Source organism: Salmo salar, chromosome ssa27 (genome assembly GCF_905237065.1).
Source record: "Salmo salar chromosome ssa27, Ssal_v3.1, whole genome shotgun sequence".
Taxonomy (NCBI): domain Eukaryota; kingdom Metazoa; phylum Chordata; class Actinopteri; order Salmoniformes; family Salmonidae; genus Salmo; species Salmo salar.
The window spans coordinates 23,694,941-23,713,858 of record NC_059468.1 but is presented as its reverse complement, the minus strand read 5'-3'; the positions used below and the strand labels follow the sequence as shown (position 1 = coordinate 23,713,858).

Sequence of the window (18,918 nt, the reverse complement as noted above, 5' to 3'; positions counted from 1 at the left end):
TGTCGTGTCTGTTGATTTGGTCAACATATCACTTTCATTTCCAGACTACATGTGGCATATGGTGGTATGTGTCACTTGTGTGTTTTCTGAGCAGGGGTGGGTACAAGTAAGCCTGTTGCCAGTTGCCTGAATAAGTCCTTTTGGTATTCAGTTTGAATTATTTATGACTAAGTGTGCTAACCATTGTACTCTCTCACATATCATACTGTATATTATATAACAATCACACACACCTATAGATGTTTGCCGAGGAAAGAGTTGGATAAGTTTGACCTTTCACCTCATTTCTCTCTCTCTCTCACCCTCCCTCTCTAACCCTCCCTCTCTCTCCCTCCCTCCCCTATACTCTCTGGCCACCTGTTTGTGTCAAATGTCGAACATATGCACACAGCATACCGATTTCGCCACACACATGTGTCAGTTTAGGCACAGAGATAATTTGGTGAGGGGGAGGGGTGAGGGAGGGAGTGAGAGAGGGGGAGAGATGAATAGGGTGAAAAAGAGGGAGGGGTGAAGGGTGAGAGGGGGGAGAGAGAGGAAGGGGGGAGAGGGGAGGGGTGAGACTGGGTGAGAGAGAGGGGAGGGGCAGGGGATCGGGGTGTGTATGTGTGAGTGATTTAACATTCTTACCAGGGTTAAGGTCAATTCCATTTCAATTTAGTTAGTTCAAGGCATCCTCATCGAAAACACACAGCGCATTCAGAAAGTATTCAGACCCCTTCCCTTTTTGCACATTTTCTTACGTTACAGCCTTATTCTAAAATTGATTAAATCGTTTTTTCCCATCATCAAACTACACACAATACCCCATAATGACAAAGCAAAAACAGGTTTTTAGAATTTATTAAAAAAATAAAAACTGAAATATCACATTTATATAAGTATTCAGACCCTTTACTCAGGACTTTGTTGAAGCATCTTTGGCAGCTATTACAGCCTCGAGTCTTCTTGGGTATGACGCTACAAGTTTGGCACTCCTGTATTTGGGGAGATTCTCCCATTTTTCTCTGCAGATCCTCTCAAGCTCTGTCAGGAAGTGTCGTTGCACAGCTATTTTCAGGTCTCTCCAGAGATGTTCGATCAGTCTTGGTTTCATCAGACCAGAGAATCTTGTTTCTCATGGTCTGGGCCAATTGTGTGCCACCCTATGGGACTCCCGGTCGTTATGACACAGCCTGGGATCGAACCCGGGTCTCTAGTGACTCATCAAGCGTTGCGGTGCAGTGCCTTAGACCGCTGCGCCACTCAGGAGGCCCCAACAAGGCATTTCTGTTTTTTATTTAGCAAAAATGTCTAAAAACCTGTTTTCGCTTTGTATTCATGGGGTATTGTGTGTAGATTGATGAGGAAATTATTTAATTCATTTTAGAATGAGGCTGTAATGTAACAAAATGTGAAAAAAGTCAAGGGGTCTGAATAGTTTCCAAATGCACTTTATAGATTTTTTAAATATTAGAATTGGAATTTAAATTCAGTTCTTCAATTTAAAAAAAATGGAATCTCCTGAATTGAAATGGAACTTACTGGATTGGTATGAACTTTTTGGTTTTTCAGAGCGAGCCTCTGTGAGTGTGTTTCTCTGTCCATTTGTCTGTCCCTTACAGAACCAGTGGAGTTGGTTGCCTCATTATTGGCTAAAGACAATATTTCACAAGACACATAGACAGTCTGAGAGACTTGTGTGTGCGTGCGTGTGCGTGTGTAAGAAAGAGAGAAACGACAAGCCATGGTTCTACAGGAGCAAGAACAAGGACCTCTATAGCGAGGCCAAGAAAAAGCTACACTCAGGAATCAAGGCAGAATTTCACATTTACCTGACACTCTTATCCAGAGTGACTTACAGGAGCAATTAGGGTTAAGTGCCTTGCTCAAGGGCACATCAACAGATGTTTCACCTATTCATGGTTCAAACCAGCAACTTATTCAGTTACTGGCCCAACACCAGCAGTAGGGTAGAGTGGGGTAAGTTGAGCCATTTTTTACAATCAGCATCACTCCGTCAAGGGAAATATTCTGTATTCTGTCTAACAAATATACTGTATCTACATATATTTCAGTTTGTTGTGTATCCCTGGAAATAATCAAAATTCCTGTAAACATTACAGTTTCTAAAACATCCCACTTAGCACAGAATTCAATTCAAAGTCTATTTCACATTGGTTCAACGTAATTTCATTGAAATGAAGTGGAACCAATGTTGATTCAGCCAGTGTGTGTCCAGTGGGATGTTGGTGTTGCGGTAAGTTGTGCTGCGGGACAGGGTAAGTAAAGCCGCTACACATGTCTGTACTGAATGGGATAATACCACTACCTTCTTAAAACCATGTCTATATTGATTTCCTAAACACAATATAAACACAATCGGAATCACTTTTTTGCACAATAAACAAATTCATATAATTTAATAGTTAGCTCACATCACAGAGCCAAAAAGTAACAAGACATTTTGTTTTAAAAAATAAAATAAAAAAAGAAGTGACTCCACTCCCAACCTCCCACCCCATTCCCCCAGCTCTATCCCTCCAACATGTCTACCTCCAACCTCCCACCCCATTCCCCCAGCTCTACCCCTCCAACATGTCTACCTCCAACCTCCCACCCCATTCCCCCAGCTCTACCCCTCCAACATGTCTACCTCCAACCTCCCACCCCATTCCCCCAGCTCTACCCCTCCAACATGTCTACCTCCAACCTCCCACCCCATTCCCCCAGCTCTACCCCTCCAACATGTCTACCTCCAACCTCCCACCCATTCCCCCAGCTCTACCCCTCCGACATGTCTACCTCCAACCTCCCACCCCATTCCCCCAGCTCTACCCCTCCAACTACCAGCATTGAATGTTTACATTCATGCACTTCAAAATGAATTTTGTAACTGTCCCAGAAGTATTTAACTGCATGGCACTCCCATTTCATATTAAGGAATGAGCCTACAGTTGGGAATTTGGGCCAATGTCATCGTAAAATGTTTCCTTGGTGTTAAATATAGTCTGTGAACAAACTTAAAATGTATAAGTTGATGGTTCTGATTACGGAATGCCAAGGTCATATTTTTCCATATTCCGTTCCAATGCAAACATTTTTACTGTATTAGCCCACACAGCTACAAGGATGTTAGGTTTAGGACCTCATATTGAAGTTTCTAGAGACCCCAACTTGTCTTCTTTAGTGTAGATACAAGCATCATGAAATCTCTAGCACAATACATGAATTTGTCTTGGTGAAAATCGTTTTTTTGGACCTAATTACTTACCAGTTTTTCCAGAGGTTTCTTCCTTCACAGACTCCATGAAATGAGGAACTCTTCTTAAATATTTGGTCAAATGATACATTTTGTGTATGGTTTCCTAGAAAGTAGGGTGGCTCAACTTACCCCACCATCCCCAACAAAGTCCGGTTAGAGCAGCAGTTTGTCTGGAAAGGACTAAAACACATCACCAACTACCAGTGGTTAAGTAGAAATACTTGAAAGTACTACTTAAGTAGTGTTTTGTTGTATCTGTACTTTACTTGACTATTTATATTTTTTACAACTTTTACTTCACTACATTCCTAAAGAAAATTATGTACTTTTTACTCCATACATTTTCCCTGACACCCAAAAGTACTCTTTACATTTTGAATGATTAACAGGACAGGAAAATTGTCTAATTCACACACTTATCAAGAGAACATCCCTACTGCCTCTGATCTGGCGGACTCACTAAACAGAATGCTTTGTTTGTAAATGATGTCTGAGTGTTGGAGCATGCCACTGGCTATCCGTAAATAAAGAAAGAAAATGACACTGTCTGATTTGCTTTACATAAAGGATAAAAAATGATTTATACCTTTACTTTTACTTTTGACACTTAAGTATAATTAAAACCAATTACTTTTTGACTTTTACTTAAGTTGTATTTTACTGGGTGACTCACTTTTACTTGAGTCATTTTCTATTAAGGTATCTTTACTTTTACTCAAGTATGAAAATTGGGTATTTTTCCACCACTGCCAACTACAAACCAAAAGCCCCCCGGGCAGCAGACAGCCCCTCACTGCTGAATAAACTAAACCAGTTTGATTCACAAAGGCCCATAAATCAACAGGACCTACCTCCCTTGCCTCTTCCACCCTCAGCCATCTACCTCCCACCCCTCCCTCCCCCATTCCTCTCCAGGCTGCTATATCCTCTACCCCTCTGCCGTCCCAGGAACCCCCACCTCTCTGCATTTAGATATATTTAAACTGATACTGTACATTTGTACATCCACTGTATATCAACTGTAATCCACTGTATATCCTTACAGAGTCATTAACATTACAGAGTTAGGGAGGTAAGTCCTGACTCCTGGTCAGTGTGTCACTCTGTTGCTGGTAACCACACACACACACCCGTGTGCACGCACGCACACACAAACACATACACACTCTTTCTCTATCTTTGTCTCTATCTGTTGAGTGAATAATTAGAGTGAGGTCGTTGACCAGAGGGCGGTCAGATGGGGGAGAGAGAACGAGAGAGAGAAAGAGGTAGAAAACAGGAGAGAAATAGAGAGAAAATGTCCATGTCGTTCCCCCTGACCTTCACACCAAATCAATCATCACCCCCTCCCTCTCTCGCTTCCTCCCTCTTTCCCCCCCGTTCTCTCTCTTTCTGACTGGAGCAACATGTTCTTCTACTCTCCCCTCCCCCACTCCTCTCCTCTTTTTATGACTGTCTTTTATTCTTCCTGCTGGACTCCTTAATATCCCCCTGCCCCTCCTGTCTGTCTGTCTGTCTGTCTGTCTGTCTGTCTGTCTGTCTGTCTGTCTGTCTGTCTGTCTGTCTGTCTGTCTGTCTGTCTGTCTGTCTGTCTCTGTCTGTCTGTCTTTGTCTCCTCTCACCTCCTCTCCCTCCCCCTTCACTCCTCTCCCCGCTCAGAGTGATGACATCACAAACAGCCGGTATAAAACCGACCAGTAGGATTGCAGCATAGCAGTCTCTCTGTCCCTCTCTCTCACTCTCTCTCTCATTCCTCCACACCACTGCTAACAACATGGCTGAGGCATTCGCAGGCACATGGAACCTGAAGGACAGCAAGAACTTTGATGAATACATGAAGGCTCTGGGTGAGCAGCGTGTGCGTTTGTAGTGTAATGGTAATGGTAAAGGATGGGGTGTGCCTCCCTGTGGGTGCATGTGTGCACTTGTGAGAAGGGTGTGAGTGTTCATGAATACTTAAAGGTGTGTGCTTGTGTGCACCCACATGTGTGTTTTTGTGCTGATGTGTGTTTGTGAACACGAGTGTGTGACACACATGAGCTCACAAATACACATATACGCCCAAAAATACACACACATGCAGGTGTGTGTATTTGTGTGCACCCTGATATATGTGTGTGGCAGTGGAGGCTGCTGAAGGGAGGACGGCTCATCATAATGTCTGGAACGGTGTGGAATCAAACACCTGGTTTTCATCTGTTTGACTCCATTACAGCCATTATAATGAGCCGTCCTCCCCTCAGCAGCCTCCACTGGTGTGTGGGCGCTCGCATGTGTGTGTGTGTGTAAGTAGCAGAGCATGCGTGTTTAAACGGATAATGCAGCTGTTAATGCTAAGCATGGGAAAACAGGGTGTGTGTTGGACACACACAAATAGAGAACGAAGAGAGGGAAAGGGACAGAAGGAGAGAGGGAGGGAGAGAGAGAGTGAGGGAGGTTGGATGAAAGATTGAGAAGTAGGAACAGAGCCAGAGAGGGAGATAAAGAAAGACAGTGGTTCACCACATGGAGATAGTGGTAATTGGTATTATTATTACATTTTTTAAATACTTTTTTTTATTTAACCTTTATTTAACTAGGCAAGTCAGTTCTTATTTACAAAGACGGCGTACACCAGCCAAACCTGGACGACGCTGGGCAAATTGTGCGCCGCCCTATGGGACTCCAATCACGGCCGGTTGTGATACACCCCCTTACCAACCTAGTGGTAGGGGGGTGAGGGGGAAACTCAATTTAATTCAAAGGGCTTTATTTACATTGGAAACATGTTTACATTGCCAAAGCAAGTGAAATAGATAATAAACAAAAGTTAAATAAACTACGAATGAAACAGTAAATATTACATTAAAAAAAGTTCCAAAGGAGTAGAGATATTTCAAATGTCCTCTTATGGCTATATACCGTGTTTTAATGATGTGCAAATAGTTAAATAAAAAAGGGAAAATAAATAAACATATACGGGTTGTATTTACAATGGTGTTTGTTCTTCACTGGTTGCCCTTTTCTTGTGGTAACAGGTCACAAATCTTGCTGCCGTCTCTCTCGCTCTCTCTGTTTGAATGGGGGCGGGGGAATGCCCCTACTGTGAGAAACTCGTAGTCTGAGCTGTGCACATACACACACACATAGGGGGTGAAATTCTCTGAAAGAGTGGTCCTTTTTTGAGGCTAGGTTGTGAGGAGGGGTTGAATATTAACATAGTGTGTGTGTGTGTGTGACCCGTTCGTTGACCCCTGGGGTTATTAGCTTCGACCCCTCTGCTCTTGTCACCATAGTATTGACCCCCAACCAACTCTCCTGATCACTCAGGCAGGTGCCACAAACTAGCTGTTTGTTGTATGGATTGTGTGACTGTGTCACTATTAGCCTTGGGAGATCAACTCAGCTGCTACAGAAACATTACTTCAGTTCAGGGGAGAAGGAAAGTGCTCTCGAATGGATCACTCACAGCTGGGTCTGATGACTTTGGCTGAATGTTTAAAGAACACAGAAAATAGAGAGAAGAGTGGGAATTAGATTCCGTTAGATCAGTCCGATCAGCAGTCAGTTTCCACAAACAGAACAGATCAATAAGTGATGCAGTGCACTGTCTGGTGTAAAGACTTCCCTTAGTATGGACCTTTTTATTTTGGACTATAGTCACACTATAGTCACAAGGAGTTTTTATGGGCTTGAAAACAGTCAGTCACACATCATTAACCCCAAAAGAGTTTTTGTGCATGGGTGCGTGCGTTGCCTTTTTCTTCAGAATGGAATGTCTACAGTAAGGGTGGGGCTGTATTGGCAGCAGCAGTAGTAGTATTTCTAATCAAGATGTGATATGAGATAGTAGGCTATAATGTTCTTATCTAGATGGAATCTGAAGTGTTAACTTGTGACGTGTTTTTGATTGACAGGTGTGGGCTTTGCGACACGCCAGGTTGGCGGTATGACCAAGCCCACCACCATCATCGAGGTAGCTGGAGACACAGTCACTCTGAAGACACAGAGCACTTTCAAGAACACCGAGATCTCCTTCAAACTAGGAGAAGAGTTCGACGAGACCACCGCTGACGACAGGAAAGTCAAGGTAAGAGGTCAGGGTTAAGAGTGCTGAGATAGGATCAGTTTAGCCTTTTAGATCATAATTAGTAAGACTATATGGACAGGATGGACCTGATCCTAGATCAGGATGCTGAGACACTTTGTGAGTATGAGTCCAGGGAGTCAGGAGTGCTTAGACACTGTCCTAGATGTCTAGCTGATGATTAATCATACTTTATGGTGGGTGTTGTAACTCTATGTTTTTAATGATAACACTTTACAGTAATTTTTATGGCTAACACGTTATACTTTACAGCTATAATGCATTATGATGCAGTTATAATACATTGCAAGAGTTGTCATGAGTGTGTATCCTTATAATGGGGTGAGAGGTCAGGGACTAGAGGTCAGGATCTAGAGGTTAAGTATGCTGGATTATAGGTAATGGTTGTATCCGCCATGACATGCAGGGTTCAGTAGAAGAGCAAATGATTTCAAACAGACAAACAGAGCCAGAGGCCTTGAAATGTTGGGTGGGTTGAGGGGTCAAAGGTAAGAGGTCAAGGATGATGAGTTGTAGCTTTGTGACCGGAGACAGCTGCTACATGAATCAGAGAGAGAGAGAGAGAGAGAGAGAGGCTACTAAGCGTGATCTGAGTGAAAAAGAGAACAGACACACACGTCTTATTGTTGAGGAATAGTTACTTTTGTGTGTGTGTGTGTGTGTGTGTGTGTGTCTAGTAGCCGCAAGTCAACTCTCAATAGGTGGCCACATGTCATATAGTGCAGGCTAACTCTGTTTAAAGTGCAGTCATATCCATTCTTTATCTGCAATTACACACATATTCACCACAGTCTCAAAATCACTTAATAAGTAGTAGATTGTATCTTCTTATCGCCTCTCTCCAGTTTTCCCCAGTCAATAGTATGTGACGTGTGTGTTCATAACATCTCTCTCGCTCTCTCTAGTCCCTAATAACGATAGACGGTGGTAAGATGGTTCACGTGCAAAAGTGGGACGGCAAGGAGACCACTCTGGTTCGCGAAGTCAGCGGCAACGCCCTCGAACTGGTCAGTACTGAGTGTGTTTTTGTGTACATTTATGGAGCGTCTGCATATACATACACACACTGTATATATGCATGTATAAAAAAAAATCTATATATAAATCTATGTGTATATTGTATATCTAACTGTCCTCTCTTCTCCACAGACTCTGACTCTGGGTGACGTCGTCTCCACACGCTCCTACGTCAAGGCCGAGTGAAAACATCCCCCCAAAAATAACCCTACCTCTGACACCCACCACAACGACCTCTAACCCGTCTGACCGAACCCCTGACACCCACCACAATGACCTCTAACCCGTCTGACCGAACCCGACACCCACCACAACGACCTCTAACCCGTCTGACCGAACCCCTGACACCCACCACAACGACCTCTAACCCGTCTGACCGAACCCCTGACACCCACCACAACGACCTCTAACCCGTCTGACCCTACCTCTGACACCCACCACAACGACCTCTAACCCGTCTGACCGAACCCCTGACACCCACCACAACGACCTCTAACCCGTCTGACCGAACCCCTGACACCCACCACAACGACCTCGAACCCGTCTGACCGAACCCCTGACACCCACCACAACGACCTCTAACCCATCTGACCGAACCCGACACCCACCACAACGACCTCTAACCCGTCTGACCGAACCCGACACCCACCACAACGACCTCTAACCCGTCTGACCCTACCTCTGACACCCACCACAACGACCTCTAACCCATCTGACCGAACCCCTGACACCCACCACAACGACCTCTAACCCGTCTGACCGAACCCCTGACTCCTCCTGTTGTACCGTCCTTCTCTTTGTAGTGTTTCTCTTCTGTATGAAACACTGAATAAATTTCACTTGTTTTTTTTCTCTAAAACCGTCCCGAGTGCTTCTCTGTCAATCACACTCACCATGACAACAGTCACAACCAATGTTGTATATTAACCATTGTGTATATATAAATCATTGGTTATAACACTGAGTACTGCACCTACACACTAGTTTCATGAAACCACAGGAATTTTGCCACTGGCCAGGAGGAAAGTCACCTCATCTACCAAAGTTGTGTGGCAACCATTTTGTGCCAAATGGCTCATCACGTGTTACAGTAGGATCCATCTGGGTGAGGCACGGCAGCCATTTTGTGCCAAGCTGAGATCAGAGGCTGCTGTGTGGAAACAGCACATGGCTCCTCAGACAGATCAAGGCAGTTTGTGTGTTGCCACAACACCAAGTAAAAGCCTTTCCACTTTGACCCATTTCTGAGTAGTTATGGCCGTGTGTGTAGCTCAGGGAAGGGGAGTTGACTTCTGGTACAATTATAGCAGTTCCAAACCAGCGACAAGTTTCCATCTTAACTAGGTTTACACAGAGCATCACGAGGAGAATAATTATAGACCAACCTCAGTGTGTGCCACCATCGGCTCCTCCTAGGTAAACAGAAATTGTGATTGGCGCCTGGCTGCGTAGGTGTGCGTGTGTGTCCTGGGCTATGAGTGTGTGTTCTAATTTGGGCGAATTCCTGGCTTGTGTAGATTGGTATCATGTGTTGCAGACTGGGTGCCAATCAGGGACAGAGGACCTGCAACACAGGACACCTCACACTGATCCCTACGCACACATGCTACGACCACAACATGGAACAAACAGACTGGGGGTTGAGCAAATGCACCCTACAACATAATGATCAACTCTAACAAAACCCTTCAAATGAACCCTACAACATAATGATCAACTCTAACAAAACCATTCAAAATCAACATTACCATAAATGACCAAGCCAGACCGGAGCAAAGCTCTGCTTCATGAACAGTTTGTGACCATACAGACCATGAAATAATTGACTGTTCAAATCTTTAATAAAGACCCTCATAGTTTGCATACAGGAATATGGACCATGTTACACAAACTCCTGTGCGCACACACACTCACATCTTCAAGAACTGGATGACATGGTTGCAGAGTACTCGTGTACACACACAATAAGGGGCGTGTACCAACAGGATATCTCAAGCATGAGGTTCCTGTATGTTTGACCGGGACTCCCTAAAAACACAGCACTTCCATACAGCTATGACCGGAAGTGACTTTTCGTAGAAGTTTAGGAGAGCATTTTTGCTAACCCCAACCCTTTTCCTAACCTTAACCTTATTCTCCTAACCTGCTATGAAAAAGTAACTTCCGGTCATAGCTGTATCGAAGTGGCGTGTTTTTAGGGAATCTCCTGTAATACATATTCTTCCTCTTTACGGCTTTACCACTTCCTATGTGTGTTGCTTTGATGTATGTACGCTATATATACAAAAGTATGTGGACACCCCTTCAAATAAGTGGATTCGGCTACTTCAGCCACACCCGTTGCTGACAGGTGTATAAAATCGAGCACACCGCCATGCAGTCTCCATAGACAAACATTGGCAGTAAAATGGCCTTACTGAAGAGCTCAGTGAATTTCAACGTGGCACCGTCATGGAAAGGTGGCATCCTAACAAGTCAGTTCGTAAAATTTCTGCCCTGCTAGAGCTGCCCCGGTCAACTGTAAGTGCTGTTATTGTGAAGTGGAAATGTCTAGGAGCAACAATGGCTCAGCCGTGAAGTGGTAGGCCACACAAACTCACAGAATGGGACCACCGAGTGCTGAAGCGCTTAGCGCGTAAATATCATCTGTCCTCGGTTGCAACACTCACTACTGAGTTCCAAACTGCCTCTGGAAGCAACGTCAGCACAAGAACTGTTTGTCAGGAGCTTAATGAAATGGGTTTCCATGGCCGAGCTGCCGCACACAGGCCAAAGATCACCATGCGTAATGCCAAGTGTCGGCTGGAGTGGTGTAAAGCTCGCCATCATTGGACTTTGGAGCAGTGGAAACGACTTCTCTGGAGTGATGAATCACGCATCACCATCTGGCAGTCCGACAGACAAATCTGGGGTTTGCGGATGCCAGAAGAACGCTACCTGCTCCAATGCATAGTACCAACTGTAAAGTTTGGTGGAGGAGTATTAATGATCTGGGACAGTTTATGGTTCGGTCTAGGCCCCTTAGTTCCAGTGAAGGGAAATCTTAACGCTACAGCATTCAATGAAAATCTAGACAATTCTGTGCTTCCAACTCTATTTCAGCATGGTTTGTCGAGATCGTTGTGGAAGAACTTTACTAGCCTGCACAGAGCCCTGACCTCAACCCCATCGAACATCTTTGGGATGAATTGGAACGCCGACTGCGAGCCAGGCCTAATCGCCCAACATCAGTGCCTGACCTCACTAATGCTCTTGTGGCTCTAAGTCCTCGCAGCAATGTTCCAACATCTAGTGGAAAGTCTTCCCAGAAGAGCGGAGGCTGTTATAGCAGCAAAGGGGGGACCAACTCCATATCAATGCCCATGATTATGGAATGAGATGTTCGACGAGCAGGTGTCCACATACTTTTGGTCATGTAGTGCATGTCATGCGTCTAACCTGACCAGTGAGGACAGGTGGACTGGTTCTAGATACACATATTACTAACACAGCACAGGCCTGCACAGATTACAACGTCTTTATATCATTTTGATTTGGTTCCTGAGATGTTAACTCCAGGTGTTGTGGGATCTGAGACACCTATACTGTAGGCCTGTCCTGAAAACAACACTAACCTCTTCAGTGTTAAAGGTAGATCTGAGGGAACTGGATAGGTGCAATATATACTTCACTTTCCGATGGGCTCAGGGAAGCTGCCATATTGCTAACACCTATCAGGTTTCTATGGATCTGCATGTGTCAGACGGTAGGGGCAAGGGGCTATGAGGGGCTTCTGACTGTTGTGTCAACTTGTGTGTGTGTGTCCATCCAAGTCTACACTGTGTATGTCCGTGTTCACAGTTTAACTGTGTGTATGTGTGTCTACAGTGCAATTTGTGTGTGTTTAGTGCAATGTATGTGTGTCAGTCCGTCAGATCAGTCTCAGATGTGTTTGTGGGACTTGTGTTTCTTGTGTTTCTTCTTCTTTCTGTCCTCTTTGTCGTCATGGCGCCCTCTCTTGGCCTGACTGGGTCCACTGCTGCTGCTGTCACTTTCGGACTCCTTCCTCTCTCTCTTCCTCTTCTTCTTCTTCCCCTTCTTCTCCTGAGGAAAGGGGAGGAGAGAGAAGCAATGAAAGACAAGAAAGAACAATCAAACTGCTAGAGTTTTATATCCATATCACTACATGAATCATCGATTTAAAATGTTGGTTATTCTGCAATGCGTCACTGATGCAACTTCTCTCAGGACAGAGAGACATGATCACCAGGGGGTGTTAACCCAAGTGTTACATTTTACAGGAGCGATAAATACCTCGCACGAGAGAGAGATAAGACAGACCTGGCTCTCAAGAGAGAGCACACTGCCCACAAAATGAGGTGGAAACTGAGCTGCACTTCCTGACCTCCTGCCAAATGTATGACCATATTAGAGACAAATATTTCCCTCAGATTACACAGACCCACAAATAATTCCAAAACAAATCCAATTTTGATAAACTCCCATATCTACTGGGTGAAATACCACAATGTGCCATCACAGCAGCAATATTTGTGACCTGTTGCCACAAGAAAAGGGCAACCAGGGAAGAACAAACACCATTGTAAATACAACCCATATTGTACTTTAACTATTTGCACATCATTATAACACTGTCTATAGCCATAATGACATTTGAAATGTCTATTTATTTTTTTACTTGAGTAATGTTTACTGTTCATATTTAATTGTTTATTATCTATTTCACTTGCTTTGGCAATGTCAACAAGTTTCTCATACCAATAAAGCCCATTGAATTGAGAGAGGGAGAAAGAGCCACTGTAGACTATTGATAAATACCCCTGGCACCAATCAAGCCTTACCATGGAGACAGGAATATAAAACCTTGAGTTCTGTCACTGTGGTCCTTACCCTTCTCTCTTTTTTCTCCTTTTTCTTCTTCTTGTGTGAGTCCTGTGGAGGTTGGGTTTTGCGGACTGCTAGTGGGATGAGGTTGGGGTTGATAGGTTCTTTCTGTAGCTGCTGTGGCTCATCATCGCCCTCCTCAGGTATCAGATCATACTGCAGGCCTGGGGCCGAGAAACAGTCCTTAGCAAAGTGCCCTGAGAGAAAGAGATAAACAGTCCTTAGCGAAGTGACCTGAGAGAGAGAGTAAACAGTCCTTAGCGAAGTGACCTGAGAGAGTGAGAAACAGTCCTTAGCGAAGTGACCTGAGAGAGTGAGAAACAGTCCTTAGCGAAGTGCCCTGAGAGAAAGAGATAAACAGTCCTTAGCAAAGAGACATGAGAGAGAGAGATAAACAGTCCTTAGCGAAGTGCCCTGAGAGAAAGAGATAAACAGTCCTTAGCAAAGAGACATGAGAGAGAGAGAGAAACAGTCCTTAGCGAAGTGCCCTGAGAGAAAGAGATAAACAGTCCTTAGCAAAGAGACATGAGAGAGAGAGATAAACAGTCCTTAGCAAAGAGACATGAGAGAGAGAGATAAACAGTCCTTAGCAAAGAGACATGAGAGAGAGAGATAAACAGTCCTTAGCGAAGTGACCTGAGAGAGAGAGATAAACAGTCCTTAGCAAAGAGACATGAGAGAGAGAGATAAACAGTCCTTAGCAAAGAGACATGAGAGAGAGAGATAAACAGTCCTTAGCAAAGAGACATGAGAGAGAGAGAGAAACAGTCCTTAGCAAAGAGACATGAGAGAGAGAGATAAACAGTCCTTAGCAAAGAGACATGAGAGAGAGAGAGAAACAGTCCTTAGCAAAGAGACATGAGAGAGAGAGAAACAGTCCTTAGCAAAGAGACATGAGAGAGAGAGAGATAAACAGTCCTTAGCAAAGAGACATGAGAGAGAGAGAAACAGTCCTTAGCAAAGAGACATGAGAGAGATAAACAGTCCTTAGCGAAGTGACCTGAGAGAGTGAGAAACAGTCCTTAGCAAAGAGACATGAGAGAGAGTGAGAAACAGTCCTTAGCAAAGAGACATGAGAGAGAGAGAGAGATAAACAGTCCTTAGCAAAGAGACATGAGAGAGTGAGAAACAGTCCTTAGCAAAGAGACATGAGAGAGAGAGATAAACAGTCCTTAGCGAAGTGCCCTGAGAGAAAGAGATAAACAGTCCTTAGCAAAGAGACATGAGAGAGAGAGATAAACAGTCCTTAGCAAAGAGACATGAGAGAGAGAGAGAAACAGTCCTTAGCAAAGAGACATGAGAGAGAGAGAGAAACAGTCCTTAGCAAAGAGACATGAGAGAGAGAGATAAACAGTCCTTAGCAAAGAGACATGAGAGAGAGAGAAACAGTCCTTAGCAAAGAGACATGAGAGAGAGAGAAACAGTCCTTAGCAAAGAGACATGAGAGAGAGAGAGAGAGATAAACAGTCCTTAGCAAAGAGACATGAGAGAGAGAGAAACAGTCCTTAGCAAAGAGACATGAGAGAGAGAGATAAACAGTCCTTAGCGAAGTGACCTGAGAGAGTGAGAAACAGTCCTTAGCAAAGAGACATGAGAGAGAGAGAGAGAGATAAACAGTCCTTAGCAAAGAGACATGAGAGAGTGAGAAACAGTCCTTAGCAAAGAGACATGAGAGAGAGTGAGAAACAGTCCTTAGCAAAGAGACATGAGAGAGTGAGAAACAGTCCTTAGCAAAGAGACATGAGAGAGTGAGAAACAGTCCTTAGCAAAGAGACATGAGAGAGAGAGAGAAACAGTCCTTAGCAAAGAGACATGAGAGAGAGAGATAAACAGTCCTTAGCAAAGAGACATGAGAGAGAGAGATAAACAGTCCTTAGCGAAGTGACCTGAGAGAGTGAGAAACAGTCCTTAGCAAAGAGACATGAGAGAGAGAGAAACAGTCCTTAGCAAAGAGACATGAGAGAGAGAGAGAGAGATAAACAGTCCTTAGCAAAGAGACATGAGAGAGAGAGAAACAGTCCTTAGCAAAGAGACATGAGAGAGAGAGATAAACAGTCCTTAGCGAAGTGACCTGAGAGAGTGAGAAACAGTCCTTAGCAAAGAGACATGAGAGAGAGAGATAAACAGTCCTTAGCGAAGTGACCTGAGAGAGTGAGAAACAGTCCTTAGCAAAGAGACATGAGAGAGAGAGAGGGAGATAAACAGTCCTTAGCAAAGAGACATGAGAGAGTGAGAAACAGTCCTTAGCAAAGAGACATGAGAGAGAGTGAGAAACAGTCCTTAGCAAAGAGACATGAGAGAGTGAGAAACAGTCCTTAGCAAAGAGACGAGAGAGATAAACAGTCCTTAGCAAAGAGACATGAGAGAGAGAGAAACAGTCCTTAGCAAAGAGACATGAGAGAGAAAGAGAGAGAAACATCATACGCTACATTAGGATAGAGGTAAGCAACAGGGGCCAGTGTGTAGAGGCTTTTGTTCCAGTCCAGTTCCAAACAAACATAATTCAAGGATTGATTGAAGGTCTTCAGGATTAGTTGAATCCGTTTGTCTAGAGAATGTGTTCATTAGGGATATGAACGGTTATTTGAATATCCGAAAGGACATTAGTATTTGAATACTTGTGAGTATTCATTTTTGTGATAACATTTTATTAAAGGCCAATTATAACACTGAAAATGTTTTTTTTCTGAATTAAAATACCCATGTGACATTGTTACATACAAGGACATTTCAAATTATTCATTTAATAAAACAAACTTTTCAATGTTGTTTTTATGACGTGCACGGTACGCCCATAAAAAGACTGGTAGCCTTCACGCGTGTAGCGTGTCGTTTCTGTTAGCCAATCAAAGCGGCTCAATGTGTGGCAAGTGGAGTGAGTTCACTAACGCAACGCAAGATGGAATTAAATTACAGAATTAAAGTCTGCGAAATGAGAAGGAGTAGGCTACAACGAGAAACCAACAGGTAGGCTGTTTTATCTGAATGGGGTTGAGGAGAGAGCGCAGCATGTGGCCTCAATTAGCTTAGCTAGCTAGCTTCTCTAGGCTACTCCAGTCAAGACAGGCACTTAAATGGGATGATAAATAATATTGTGGCTGCTACAAGTTAGCTAGTCATGGCTGTAGCTGAGTTGCCTTGGCGCCTCTCCCTCTTCCTCAGTCTGTTCGCTCACAGCTGCAGCTATAGTACGCGCAGGTTTTGAATATCCAAGAAATTCATGATACTATTGGAATAGTGAAAATATTTCAACCCCCCCATCCCTAGTGTTCATGTTGCAGTAATGTTGTGGCTGTACCTTTGCAGCCACACTTCTTGCAGGTGGTGTTGAGTACAGCCTCCAATGTGATCCTCCGTCCTGTGCCATCTTTGAACTGTCTACGCCTCCGCTCATCCTGCCTACACACACACACACACACACACACACACACACACACACACACACACACACACACACACACACACAGTTCAAAACAACAGCAATAGCCAATCATCGTATCAGTGCACCCAGACAGACACAAATACATACTCTGCTATGACATTGTTGGGGTCCAGGTCTTTCCCTGTTCCTTGATTGACAGCTTTCATTGAGAAGGAGAGCTTCACCTTGTCATCACGCATCTGTGAAAGATGGAGGGAGGGAGAGGTAAGGCCATGTTCGGAACCATTTTCTCATTAGGGAGAGATGGAGTTTATTTACGTGTATGTGTCTGCGTGTTACCTCTCTCCCGATGACCTTGATCCACACCTGCTCTCCCACGTCGACGACTTCTGCAACATTCTCAACCCTACAGGCTGACAACTCACTGATATGGACCAACCCTGAGAGAGAGCGAGAAGAGAGAAAGTGGGAGAGATAGAGGGAAGAGGTAGAAAGTGAGGAGAAAGAGTAGTGCTTCAGTAGAAACCGTAATACTCAAAACAGACAAAGATATTATAAAACAGAAAGAGATCATGAAGTCAAAGATATTGTAAAGTGAAAGATGCCCAAAGGTGTCCGCATGCTTCCCAGCCGAAAGAATTTGGAAGAGTTTGTGCATATATCATGGCAACATTTTGTGACGTTTCTGTTCATCTTGAACTTCGGTAAGGGTTTTTTCTCGAGGACAGCTGAAGTTCGGGAGCCAAAGTCTACGCCGCTTTGTCAGTGATTGGTCAACAGTAGGAACTCTTCAATAAAGTCCTTGTTGTTATTCAATGAGAGAACAGGTTTTCATGCACATTTTTGGGGGGGAAAAGAATGCACCAAACATTAATTAAATGTAAAATTGCATGACTAAGATCTCCAAATTAATGACAGATTTCTTGAGTTATGTTAGATTAATTCTGACTATTTTTGAGGAAGTATACTGGCTACAGCGTCTCAAAATGGACAAACAGTACTATTGCCGCTTTTTTCTCATTTTCCAAGCAAAGGTCTTTTAAGGGAGCATGCGAGCACACTCGTTCAAGGCGCCAGCCGAACTGAAGCATGCTGATGCCTTAAGCCTACCCTGCTTCCTGTAGCCAGGAATCTTGATGAAGGCTCCGTAGGTCTGTACAGAAGCCACCTCTCCCTTCACAATACTGTACATGGCTGGCAAGCCATCTAGTCCTGCAGGCTCCTGCTGGTCATGGTCAAAGTCTGCCATGATGATGATGGCGACTCACAGTATAACTCTCTCCCTGCAGACACACAGGAGGACAACTGGGTTAGGTAAGGAGATGATCATCATGTGGAGACTGGGTGCAACACCTCAATCTAAACATTCTGTAATGTTGCACCCCACTGAATACGTCTGGTTATGTATTTTGGCACTCTGCTTTGAAACTGTGTACCCTTCCTCCTTCTTAATGCCTTGTTCTGAGTAATCACTGAGCTAACTAGCTAGCACAGAATGTTCTACCAACCTTAACTTGCCGATACTTCCTTAGTTCCTGACTTGGAAGACACCAAGTCTTTTAAACATCCATGTCTAGTTGCAGGGGGTTCGTTTGAATTTAGAAAATGCTCTGTTATTAAATATAATCATTTTTTTGCTCCATGATGTAATCCAACAATGTGTACGCCGCCATCTTGTCTATTTCAAATATTCTCTCATTGATCGAGACTGACGAGTGTCATCATGACGTGCAGCACTTTGGGGTGGACACCCACTTGTCTCAATCAATGAGACAAGATTTGAAAAAGAAAAGATGGCGAGGAAGACACTGTTTATCAGCCAGCTGGAACAGTGTCTGACTAGGCAATATGTTAAATAGCTATGCATACAGTATAGAATACATGGCTGACTCTGGGGTCAACTAGCTACTGTAAGCAGCCAGAGTAACTTTGCCAACAAGCAGTATGTTGCTGAGGGTGGCAAACTGATTCAAAATGTAGTCGTTTTACCTTTTCCTGTTTTTAAGCACTAGATAGATTGATGGGCTAGCTAGGCTAGGCTAGCGACCTTATAAAGCCTATGGCTAGTAGCCTTGGCGTTGTTAGCTTGCCCTACTTTAGACAAGGGGCAAATATACGTATATACACTTCTTATAGGGAGATATGTAGCAATCAAATCTTAATCCGCACCTACACACGTTTATAGAAACATTATTATATATTATAGCTACCTTGTGTGCCGAGTATTTATTTTTGTAGTCTGTTTCAGATGTTTTCTTCCGGTTCACGGGCCATGGTCAACAACAATGATAACCAATCAACGTT

General features: G+C 43.9%; 2 protein-coding genes and 1 long non-coding RNA gene across 5 annotated transcripts; 1 reads left to right on the top strand and 2 right to left on the bottom strand.

The window, feature by feature from the left end:
• Nucleotides 1-5,018: 5,018 nt before the first annotated feature.
• On the top strand, nt 5,019-8,536 carry fabp3 (fatty acid binding protein 3, muscle and heart; the record flags this gene model as incomplete). The annotated part of the gene is given in 4 exon segments (NM_001123578.1): nt 5,019-5,091; nt 7,141-7,313; nt 8,237-8,338; nt 8,481-8,536. Coding segments are annotated over 4 exon segments (402 nt in total).
• LOC123730900 (uncharacterized) lies at nt 8,536-10,886 on the bottom strand. The gene is made up of 2 exons (XR_006762329.1): nt 8,667-10,886; nt 8,536-8,582 (listed from the first exon to the last, which is right to left on the bottom strand). It is a non-coding gene; the product is annotated as an uncharacterized lncRNA (long non-coding RNA).
• A 963-nt stretch (nt 10,887-11,849) lies between these two features.
• On the bottom strand, nt 11,850-18,915 carry zcchc17 (zinc finger, CCHC domain containing 17). 3 transcript variants are annotated; one of them, XM_014178110.2, is made up of 7 exons: nt 18,825-18,915; nt 17,725-17,897; nt 16,954-17,054; nt 16,762-16,853; nt 16,531-16,631; nt 13,239-13,429; nt 11,850-12,431 (listed from the first exon to the last, which is right to left on the bottom strand). In XM_014178110.2, exons 2-7 carry the CDS (start codon nt 17,861-17,863, stop codon nt 12,270-12,272), a joined length of 786 nt encoding a protein of 261 aa, XP_014033585.1. In that variant the 5' UTR covers nt 17,864-17,897; nt 18,825-18,915; the 3' UTR covers nt 11,850-12,269. The 3 variants fall into 3 exon arrangements, with proteins under 3 accessions (XP_014033585.1, XP_014033586.1, XP_014033587.1); XM_014178111.2 differs by lacking the exon at nt 18,825-18,915 and adding an exon at nt 18,123-18,193; XM_014178112.2 differs by lacking the exon at nt 18,825-18,915 and having other exon boundaries at nt 17,725-17,916.
• Nucleotides 18,916-18,918: the final 3 nt, after the last annotated feature.